The sequence below is a fragment of the Schistocerca serialis genome, chromosome 1 (assembly GCF_023864345.2).
Source record: "Schistocerca serialis cubense isolate TAMUIC-IGC-003099 chromosome 1, iqSchSeri2.2, whole genome shotgun sequence".
NCBI lineage: Eukaryota > Metazoa > Arthropoda > Insecta > Orthoptera > Acrididae > Schistocerca > Schistocerca serialis.
Window position 1 is genome coordinate 740,494,804 of NC_064638.1, and position 12,650 is coordinate 740,507,453.

General features: G+C 39.1%; 1 protein-coding gene across 1 annotated transcript in view; it reads left to right on the forward strand.

Annotated features, from left to right (window-relative positions):
• Positions 1 to 12,650, forward strand: part of LOC126458127 (33 kDa inner dynein arm light chain, axonemal) — a 54,689-nt gene that overhangs the window by 21,495 nt on the left and 20,544 nt on the right. Inside the window, exon 2 of the mRNA XM_050094967.1 lies at positions 7,114 to 7,284. Coding sequence (XP_049950924.1) covers positions 7,114 to 7,284 — 171 coding nt within the window. The remainder of the gene's footprint in view (positions 1 to 7,113; positions 7,285 to 12,650) is intronic.

Sequence of the window (12,650 nt, forward strand, 5' to 3'; positions counted from 1 at the left end):
CTGTGTGATAAATTGTTTATGTGTATCCAGAACATTAGAGGTCCTACTATGCTTCCATGGGACACACATGATGTTACTTTCATTTATGTGGTATGTTTGCTATCCTACAGTCAAATATTCGTTGAGCCAGTGATGTATATTACAATCCATACAGCTGAATCTTTGTTAGTAGTAACTATGCGATTTGGGGTCAAACGTCTTTTGGAAATCAAAGAAGACAGAATCTACCTCTTCACCTGTATCGGTTGTGTGCAAAATGTCATGTATGAATAAAGGAAGCTGTGTTGTACATGAGTGGTATTTCTTTAGTCTGTGCTGATTCTTTGAGAGAAACTAGTTTTCCTCCAGAAATCTCATAATTTTTGAGCGTAAAACATTGCCGTGGACACAACAACTTTCCATCATCAACATTACATGTTCTCTGTCTGTGCCATGCCATGTACTCTAGCCATTACTTACAGTGGCAGCTGGTAATGCAGGGGTGGGTGCCACATTGGCTTACTCTTTCTGATTGTGACTCTTCCTAGAAAATTTATAAGTGCAGAAGACCTTCACTATCACTTATTAATGTGATAGTTGTCATGTTTGTTTTATGCTACTCATAATTAACCCTGTAGTGGCTACATAAGCTCACTATACCTAAACTAACATGAAAATCAATACTAATTGTTGTATGTGCATTCTGAAGTGTCCAGTACAGACATACACAGTAGAAAGGTGCTATTGGCTGAAGTACCACTTGGTACGCTGCAATGAGGACCAGTGTAGGCAGTTACAAGCTGTGAGAGAGCACAAAGCCTCATCCATTTTAGTTGCTTCCACCTCAGATTCAATTAGCAATAGCCTAGTTGATCAGTTTCAGGCAAGAAAGAAGAGGGTATTTCGGTATTTGGAGATAACCTGTTGACAGCTGCAAAGCTGGAATCTTGGACAAACAATTGCTGCAAATGACCAATTTATGTTTGACAGGAAGTATGAAAACTTATGCTATGTACTTGCCTGCGTGTCTGAAAGAGCAGACACTCTTGACAATCCAGAGCTGTACAAAATACTTCACAGTTTATTTGTTCACTATGAATTACATGACATCAGCTCTATTTAGTATAAATCTACTATCCAGCAGTGACATATGAAAATTTTTACCATACTGAGACTCGAACCTGAATTTCATGCACATCAATAGTGATATCCTAAATCTTCAATTCAGAAGTGTTATTTTATGTTACCTGAGGAGCGAAGAATGCTCAGCTGTTCGATGAACTAAGGAGAGCAATACAGGAGACAGAATAGCTGTTGATACTATCACAAACAGTTAAGTGGGTGTTGCAGAAGCAAAGTGAATCTGTTGAGAGCTTTGTAGATAGAATATGAAAAATTAATGTTAATACATACCTGCTGACAGATAGTGATGAAACAAATAATGTCATCCTGCTGGAAGTGGATCAGAGGGTGCTATACTCATTTCTGTGGGGGCTGTCACCTGAAGCATCAAGAAAGATGCACAATAGTTTCCAAAGGACTTGGCTGAAGTCATAGGCATAGTGATGGCATTGGAGAAAATAGATGTGGTAAAGAGACTATGATAGGAGAAATCTGATGTGAACTGCTATTGTTGTAAATGTTCAGGCCACACTCAAAGAGACTGTCATTAGTGACATTGTGAAGATTGTGGAAGTGAATGGTTTTGTGCAATGCCATCCCAAATGATTCAGACTGCCACAGTAGCTTGTAAGGTACAGTTACCCCATGGAGAGACAGAAGTGGAAGGATGCCCACCTGATATCCCCGCACTGCAACCCTATTTCCACAAAGAGGGTCCACTCGGGATATATGCTTATGTGACCCAATAGTGGCTGTCATGAACTGGTACAGACAGAGGCTACCTAAGAATACATAATGGTTGGAGCTGCAAGGTAGCAACATATTGGTAAATAGTATGATTTTTGATATTTCAAGGCTAACTTTCCACTTTCCTGCTACCACAAGCAGGAGCCACAATTTCAAACATAACATACACTTTACTAAAGTGGCCTAACAAACCTTTAGGCATGCTACCTGCTCAGAACTCAATTTTCCTAAACAGTACCGTAGAACTGAACCTCCTTAACTCTCTGGATGAGTTAATAGCTGTGCAGAAGGACGTATTAACGTAGAGCAAATGCTTCAGCACATGCAAAAATATAGCAGTAATTATCACCACAAAATGTAAATAACATCAGCTCCAGCTATGTGATATGTGTCATTGTGCACATTCAGCTCTGAGAAGTGCTTCACACCAGTCACTCACTTGATGTGGGTCATCTTGCATAACTACTGCTAGATGCTGCCTCCACTAGGTGTGGGTCTATGGGCTGCACCTAGTCCTGATATGATGTGTGCTGAACTGGTGCCTTCCAGCTGCCAACTTCTGGCTGACTTCATCTGATTTCAGGGCACCTTCCAGGGAGTCCATGGTTCACAGTCTGTGCTCAGGCAACCCCCTTTGCACCTGACTTAATGCCGATCAACTGCTCGCCCTGCATTCATGCACTGTGCTACCACACACTTCACCTGATGCATTTCCCTTATTTATTTTACTTATTTTGGTGGACATTAAAGTTCACACTTACATTGTAATCAGTTTTTTTCATTTTGACAACATATAGAATACTTTATAAGGAAATTGGCATCATAATTGAAAAAAGTTTTACTTGTCTCACAATGGTGATCTCAGTGTCAAGGCTTCTTCCTTTGTGTTGTTGTAACCTATAAAAATATTTGGTCCTGGGTTCATCTCAATGACAGAAACTAAAACATTATGTTCCTGTTGTCCACATTCTTTTATTGATACTTGCTTGAAATGTGACTATTGATTACATCGTAATAAATACTTCTTGAAAAATACATCACAGAACTGGTTTCCACCATAAAAAGAATATAGTAATCTGAAAAAGCTCTACCACACTAAACAATCTGATGCCATGTAACAACCACTTGAAACTGTATAACCCTGTCTAATGCTGTCTGACTGCCTGGTCATAAGCTGAGAGCAACGTGTACCAAACTCTAAAAGGCACATCCCACTCTTTCTATTATGAATTAAGCTCCCAGTACCTTCTAGAACAGGAGATAGTCCAAATTAGTATTAACGTGACTTGTAATTGAAATTGTGTGTCAGTTTTAGCTTACATTTTGTCTTCTGTAAATAATTATTTAAGTGAAGATTTATAGGCCCAATGATTAATGACAAAGGTTGCAAATTTTGACAATATTAGAAATAGAATCTTCTTTTATTTTATAAATTTGATTTCTTTATTGATAGTAAAATTAATGACATTATAAATGATTAAAGATAACATTGAAAAATACACATTATTGGATCTAATGTAAACTTCATTTCAGATCGTACACATTTAAAATGGTGACTACTAATTGTGTAAGATAGTATATTGAAATACAAGTAGAAAGATATATTCATGGAAAAATTGTATTTCACATTTAAGAAACTTTATAACCTTTCACAGATAAGAAATAAATAATTTGTGTAGTAAGGTCAACCAAACCTGGCAAAAATTTAGATGATATCGAACATTTCATTACTTGAGCAGAAGTTCCGACAGGCTAGATTCATTTTAACCAGTGGGCCGCAGATGCTGCATTCTACCTGGAGGTCTAGTTTGCATCCATGCCTCCTGCACTGGGCCCACCACAGGCTATTAGCTGGACATACATTTGCACCATAACAGTATAACTGGATTACTTAAGAATTTGCTGCTCCAGTGTGCCTGTCACCTGTCTCGCCTGATGCAGCTCTACATGCCTACTGAGGAGCTTATTTGGGCTGTACCTCATAGTTTGCCTCTCTGGCTTGGCGATTCTGTGCCCTGGCTGGCTCCTGCTGCCATGTGCTGAGCTAAGCAAGCACCACCATCCTTGAAACTTCATGACAGATTAAAACTGTGTGCCGGACTGAGACTCGAACTCGAGACCTTTGCTTTCGTGAGCAAGTGCTCTACCAACTGACCTACCCAAGCACGACTCATGACCCGTCCTCACAGCTTCAGTTCTGCCAGTACCTCGTCTCCTACCTTCCAGACTTCACAGAAGCTCTTCCGCAAACCTTGCAGAACTAGCACTCCTGGAGGAAAGGATATTGCAGAGACATGGCTTAGCCACAGCCTGGGGTATGTTTCCAGAATGAGATTTTCACTCTGCAGTGGAGTGTGCGCTGATATGAAACTTCCTGACAGATTTAAAATGTGTGCCAGGTTGAGACTCGAAATCAGGACCTTTGCCTTTTGCGGGCAAGTGCTCTACCAACTGAGCTACCCAACCACGACTCACGAGCCATCTTCACAGCTTCAGTTCTGCCAGTACCTCATCTCCAACAGGCTGTGGCTAAGCAATGTCTCAGCAATATCCTTTCTTCCAGGAGTGCTAGGTCTGCAAAGTTCGTAGAAGAGCTTCTGTGAAGTTTGGAAGGTAGGAGATGAGGTACTGGCAGAACTGAAGCTGTGACACGAGTTGTGAGTCATGCTTGGGTAACTCAGTTGGTAGAGCACTTGCCGCAAAAGGCAAAGGTCCCGATTTCGAGTCTCGGTCTGGCACACAGTTTTAATCTGTCAGGAAGTTTCATATCAGCACACACTCCAATGCAGAGTGAAAAATCACATTCTGAACCACCATCCTTGGCTAGCCCATGCCACTGGACGCTGACTGCAACAAGGCAGCACTTTCAGCTGCTGTTTGAATGCTTATCAATAAACATATTGTTGTTTCTCACTGCCTGTATGAATCCATAATGGCCCAATATCAGGTTCTACATACCTGCTGCCTTGGCAAACATTCCTGCATCATCTTCCCAACCTGCAGTGAGGCCAGTAACCTGTTGAACCACCATGAGCCACTACATAGAGTTGGGGAGCTTAGAAACAGCTTTAATCACATCTGTGAGAGTGACAGTATCCAATGGAAACTACATTCCATATGGAGCTCAGCACCAAGCAGATCTGTAGCACATTTATCTGTTTGGTTAATTGTATACCTCAGTTTGCTTACTGAATTCAGAAAGTAATCTTTTAACCCATTTGCTGCTTCAGACATGCTCTTTGGATTCTGCGCTGAGGCAGCTGTTGCTATCACTGTAATGCTTGCCCAATTCTGGTGCCTGTGCTGAGAGACAGCTCCATGGCTGATATGAAATAATTATAATCCGATTTTTAAAAACCGTTAGGTGAAAAAATGGTTTTTGCACATCTTGCAGTGTAATGTCTTCACCCAATAAATTACTGAATTTCTTTTCATTATCCCCCATACTTACTGTGCTGCATCAAATTAAGTAAAACATTGAACAAAATTTTGAAGGGTTCACTGAGGTAAAAGTGCATTACGTAAACTTTGCACGTGGTTGATTTTACTTCATACATGACTGTGAATGAAATGTAGTTAAGATACTGAAATTTTATTTACAGTTGAGAGCAGAAGGATATTTCATTTCACTCTCAAGTTATGGGATCTCACATCCAAAGGACTGCAGCACATGATGCGGCCATTCATGTCCTTGCGCATTACGAATCATGTGGTCATAACAGCCATCATATTTCAATATATCAAAACAAGGTTTTTTGCAAATGATAACATGCAGTGAAGCTCATATATTGTATGAAAAATACTCAAAACCTTTTTATTCAGTGAGACAAGGAAGTAATACATCTGTGGCAGTGAGAGGTCAGTGGCTCAGGATGCATTCAGATGTCCATAGTACTGTAGGAAAATCCAAGGGGCATGCATATACACATCCACAACACCTGGGGAACAGCATAGCAGGATGTGTATACATGCCCACAGCAGCAAAATGTGTGTGTGTGTGTGTGTGTGTGTGTGTGTGTGTGTGTGCAAGAACGAGAAAGCAATGGTATGTTGTTAGACACAATGAAAAAAATGTAAATGAAAAACACACAAATACCTAAGGTAAGTCTTTCCGCTCCCGAGATTGGAATGACTCCTTACCCTCTCCCTTAAAACCCACATCCTTTTGCCTTTCCCTCTCCTTCCCTCTTTCCTGATGAAGCAACCTTTGGTAGCGAAAGCTTGAAATTCATGTGTGTATTTGTGTGTTTTTCATTGTGTCTATCAACGTACCATCACTTTCTCGTTTGGTAAGTTAACAGCATCTTTGTTTTTTATATATATATTTTTACACATGGAATGTTTCCCTCTAAATATGATGTAACTTACCAAATGAAAGCATTGGTATGTTGATAGAGACACTAACAAGCACAAACACACACACAAAATTCAAGCTTTCGCAACCCACGGGGTTGCTTCATCAGGAAAGAGAGAAGGAGAGGGAAAGACGAAAGGATGTGGGTTTTAAGGGAGAGGGTAAGGAGTCATTCCAATCCCGGGAGTGGAAAGACTTACCTTAGGGGGAAAAAGGGACAGGTATTCACTCGCACACACACACATATCCATCCGCACATATACAGACACAAGCAGACATATGTCTGTCTGTATATGTGCGGATGGATATGTGTGTGTGTGTGTGTGTGTGTGTGTGTGTGTGTGTGTGTGTGTGTGTATACCTGTCCCTTTTTCCCCCTAAGGTAAGTCTTTCCACTCCCGGGATTGGAATGACTCCTTACCCTCTCCCTTAAAACCCACATCCTTTCGTCTTTCCCTCTCCTTCCCTCTTTCCTGATGAAGCAACTGTGGGTTGCGAAAGCTTGAATTTCGTGTGTGTGTTTGTGTTTGTTAGTGTCTCTATCAACATACCAATGCTTTCATTTTGTAAGTTACATCATCTTTGTTTTTAGATATATTTTTCCCTCGTGGAATGTTTCCCTCTATCTTTATAAATATACTAGAAAAAGAACAATAACTTAAAAACTGGTCAAGTTTTATGTGCTGTACCATGAGTCAGTCAGCTGCAAGTAAGTGGTTAGCCAATAAAAATTATGTAAGTTAAAGTCATGAACTCTGCTTGCTAGCTGACTGAATATTCACCTATATCAGTGACAAGCAAATACACATTTTGCAACACAAATAGACGGTACACAAGTACTGATCCACATGATGAAAATGGAGCTTTATGTAACTCTGTTATATCTGCAATGAAACAATTATTTTTTTCAGGCATGGGAAGGAAAGTCCGCATCTGGCATTCTGTCACCTACACAGCCTGCAGGAAGAGCAAAGTCAGCTGTAGCACAGAGTGCTCAAAGTGTTAAGGAAACAGAAGAAATACTTAATGCCATACTACCTCCTCGGGAATGTGAGGAGAATGGCCAGCTTTGGAGACAGCAGGTTTGTTTCTGTAGCCGGATACGTTAATCTTTACATTTGTAATCAACAGTTTACAATATTCAGCACAAAAATTGCTTTCCTTCTTAAGTGACCTGTATTTCCAAACTGTAATGAACTTGTTAATTAGTACACATCTTTAATGTCTTGTAACTCAATGTTAACAAATTATTACATGAACATTTACTTAACTTAATTAATGTACTGATCAGAAATATTGGTTTGATGAAGATGTATTTCAGTATCTTGCAATGAACATTAGAATTTGTAAATGAAAAACATGCATAAGCAATATTTTCTTTTGTTGCATTTGTTTATCTTTCTCTTTTCTATGTATAGACTGGCAGTATATGACATGTAATATTAATTGTGTTATAGAATAAGAAACTAGAGTAATTACTGTATGTTTATACAGGGTGAGCTTTAATAAAACCAACAAATTGCAGGGATGGATTCCTGCCTGGAAAATTCCTGCCTGGAAATGGAAGAAAAAAGATCCCATGAACATGTGTCTGGAAATGTATTGTTGCCACAGTAGATGGCACTGATGAATGAAAGATTCTCTGACGACATGCCGTGTATTCCTTGTGTTTTGCAGGCTGTGTGACTGACACAGAATACTGTAAGCAACAGAATGGTTTGTCAGTAAAGAGGACTGATGACAGAAATCCTGTAGAGGGAAATATGCTGCTGATGATGCTTGCACTCATTGCTGGTGATAGGGATAGTAGTGTTTGTCATGCAAGATACACATAATCATACTTTGGCTTACCCCAAGTTGGTGGGCCACTTGCCTGGAGTTTGTTCTAGGGTTCATCTCAGTATCCTGTCAAATCTGGTCTACACACAGTTCGCTGCCTCCCTTCACATTCGTCTGTCTGAAAGGACCCATGATCACACAAACATGAAAAAAGGGATTGAAATGTTGTGTGATGTGGTTGATGTCTGTGAGGGTACTTGTTTGTGTGTAGCTGTACTTCCTCTTGACCATTTGCACCTGCTTGGCCATACACAAACACCATCTCAGCTTGTTCCCAACATGAATACTGGACCATTCTGCTGCTTGAAGTATACTGAGTCAATCTCACAGTCTGCAACACACAAGGATCACACGGTATGTGAACAGAGGAACTTCCATTCATCAGCACCATCTATCGTGACGACAAATTTCCAGACACATGTTCATATGACCTTTTTTCCTTGCTTTCCAGCCAGGAATCCATCCTTGCAGTCTGTCAGTTTTATTAATGTTCACCCTGTATAAAGTACATTGTAAACCTTTGTGCCCTGGACAAAAAAAGTGTAATAAAATTATATATGCAGGATGTATGCCCTCTCTAACTCTGGCACCTGCAAGAAGTATGGTAATGCTTATGTCACAAGGAAATGGTTCATACAAGGTTTGTTTGTCTTCAGTAAGCCCTATCTACTTATGCTACCAAAAATCATTTGAATGGTATATTCTAAAGTATACAATGGTCTCAAAGATTTTTAGAATAAGATTATAATATTTTAATGCACCAGAATAGCATATCTGATGAGGCAAATTCATTGATATAACTATCTTGGAGGTCTGCCAATACAATTGTGTTTGATATGGATTTTTTTTAGCCATTTGAATGATGTGTTAATACATATTTATGTCACTGTTCACAGAAAATAGAGGCAAGTGATGACATTGTGTTTATGCCCTTCACACTGCAGAGTGGAGTAAATTTTCAAGTGGTGAACTATTCAAACAGCTATAGAAACAGCACAAAAATTCCCACACTCAGTGTAATTTTATTCTGTGATTTCTTGTCATATTTGCCAAAAGGTTATTTTACTTAATCTTTATCATCAAGAAGCTCTGCTATTCTGATGGGAAAAAACTGTCATCCCATAGTTTTTGTAGATTTCAGAGTTTTCAAGTACAGTTTTAATTCATATGAATTCATATGAAATTGTTATGTTTGAGGCGGAACTATGGGCCTCATTGAAAAAGGGTGACCCAGCTGAATCATGCAATTTGACTCTTAGTCTGATCACGAGGTGTGGCCATTGCACGTGTTGATCACATAGGCTGATGTGAGGATCAGTGAACTGGAACATCTTAGGTGATTAGAAAGTTAGTAGACAGGAATACAATTAAATACTTAGCTTTAATTCAGCATCAGCGGTGAACGTCAATCTTGACTTTGTACAATAATATTTACAAGTTCAGTTACAGACTGAACTGTGAATACTTCTTTACAATTCTGAATGCTTCACACATATAGATCAATTGTCAATGCATAAACTGTATGTGGCGCCTGGCTAGGTCGTAGCTACTGACTTAGCTGAAGGCTATGCTAACTAGCATCTCTGCAATTGAGATCTCTGAAGCTATAACCAGTGAACCATTCCTATTACAGTTGGCTGTAGAACTGGGCAGTGTGCTAGCTTGTCTTGTAAGACCAGCTGAGTGGCGGCGCTTGGTTTGCTAGCATCGACAGTGGTGGCGTGTGGGTCCAATGTGTACTGACGGACAGTGGCTGATTTGAAGCCTACAAGCTAGCCAGTGTGGTGCCTTGCAGTGACACCACAAAAATACTGAGAAAACAACCATTTTTGTAGTTCAAATAACAGTAGATTTAACTTGCGCAACAGATATGTGCTTTTACTTGAGTCATGCCTGTGTGTACCAATAATATGTTGTAAGAACAATAATAGCAATAACAATAACCTGTTTTGAGGTGGACATCAGTGATGGAGGGATATAAAACAAGCTGTAATTCAATTATTAATTGAGAATGGCTGTATGTCTTAAATACTGCTTGTGTAAATATGGATTCCATGAGATACCAAAAGTATTGGGGAAGCATCCTTATCCGTGATCACTGAATTACCACCCACATTATCATTGTCAAAGAAAGAGGGCTGCCTGTGTGCAGGAGCCAATCTTTCAAGTCTTAGGGACCCATGACCGTAGCAGTCTGGTCCCTTCAATCCCACAAACCAACCAACCTTTCAAGTCTTGGTGAATGAGTGTATGCTGAGTGATTTCCATGTGGCATGAGACTACGATCTGGGAACACGGTGTCACCCAGGGCTCATAAAAGTATTTGATGTGGCTATCAGGTTTGGCATCTGGTAAGGAAGAACAAAACACAAAACTCTCAAAAACCTTGTCCTGAGGTGCCTCACTAATGAGATTACAACCAGTTGCAGGGGTATAACTGGTCAGTGAAACAGCAACTATAGCAAACAATAAGCGTTTCCCTCTTCGAGAACAAACTGGCAGTACTGTACGATTAGCATGCTTCACACAAATGAATGGCTTCTATGTCACATTTTTTTAAAAAACTTAATGACATTCTGAATCACTGGTGTCCTGGCTTTCCACTTCTAGATTCTACTGAATTTTCTCAGGCAGGCTCCTTATAAAGAAGAAATGCTTGTTAACTCATCTAAGTATCTTCATTAATGTATCAGCTTTTCAATTTCTTTCATGAAGAATTTTGTCATTATTTTTATATCTAGTCTCTATGTTTATCCCATTTTGATTCCTACAATACTTTGTGTCTTCCAAATATATTTGTTGAAATCCCTTCCCAAAATAATCATAGCTTCCAAAATTATCATTATTTTTACTTGCAGAGTCCAAAGTCTCCCCCTAAAACACTTTACAAATTTTATCTTTATCATTAGTTTCAGTTATAAATCTAGCCTTAAAACCTTGTAAAATATCAGTTTGTAATCGTGACAATTCTGGAATGGATGAGATGTAACCACACCTTGATATTCATTTTAATATTCCAATTTCTTTGATGTGCATCATACCATACAGGATATTCTTGGAATTGACATACATATCAAAATACATCCGTGTGAGAATGAAATCTGTTATATTGCTGGCATTTGACACTAGGACATTTGACGATGCATTTGAATGATTACTTTGATTTCATTTATGTAACTATTGAGGAAGACATTAGTGGTTAATGGATCAGTGAAAAAAAAACCCACATGCAGCTGAAAACGAGGGCTTCACTTAGTTAAACCAAATGTTCAGTCATGATGTTCACCCTTTTAATCATTTGTACATAATCAAAATCATTTATTATATCCCTTGTATAGAGGGTACCATTCTTTGACATGGTGTTTATTTAACTTCAGTTCTAACAAGAAAAATGCATGTGCACTGTCATTGATATCTTACACTGTTTCCTCGATCACAGTGATTTCTGTTAATGCGGTAATTGCTCTAGTCTTTTAATCACTCCATCCTTAACTGAAAAAAGTCTCGTTGGCTACAAGCAGAGGCAATAGATGAGAGTACTGAAGTAGTCAGCTTGACTTTGTACCTCACAGAAGAAATTTAAATGTTTATTGTGGTCACTTACTTCAGAAACTACAACTGCTAGAGTAGAGAAATGGGCAAAAAAAATAGTACAGCAGTTGCTAAGCATTTAGTCCAAAAGATTCATGATAACATATGAGCAAAATTTTGGAAGCTATCTGCTGTCAGAATTTACATATTTGAAGCACACAGTAAGCAATGCATCAGTGGCCTCTTTCTAATATGACCTTCAGAGGGCTCTCTTGAAAGAGAGAAGTACACGTATCCACAGTATTACAGTTCCTGTTGAATCATTTCTAATCAAATTTTAGTTTGGCTCTTGTGAATGTGCAAAGAAGAGCAACAACATTGGTCCAGGAAAATTTTGAGTAATAAAGTAGTTTTACTGGTGTCATTAGTAGCCTGATGTGGGACTAACAGTGATTGGAATGAAGATTCATAGATTTGTGAATTTCAGTATTACTTTTAACTGCGTTGATTGACATAAAATAAAGTTCAATATGGTGGTACAGAGAAGTTTCCAGAAGTTTGATCATTCATATAATACAAATGTGCTTCACTGGAACAAGTCAGTAGGCAGATTCCTCCTTCATAGTTATACATAGGAGTGAAACAGATTACCAAAAGAAACCTTAAGTCCTGATTTTAGACACTTACAGTAATGCAGAAGAAGGCTGAAAATGTCTGGGTTAACAGTGAACAGAATTAATGAGATTAGTGGCATATACTCATCATCTAATCTGATTGTTCATGTGTGTAACAAATGTTGTATGAGGAATAAGTGCAACATCAGTTCATTTGATCATGGCGAGTTCATTGTTGTCCCACATATGGGACACGCCATCTCAAGGTCACGCAGGCACTAGACTTTTCATGTTTCAAAATGTTAAGGATGACAACAAGTGAGCAGGCACTCGATCTAGATCTACATCTTCAGTGCTGGGTACAAAATGTATCTCATCTAATTCATACCTATGCTCATGGCATACCTCATGACACAGAGATTAGCATGAGTGCAGGAATGCAGAATGGTTACCTGGACTGATGG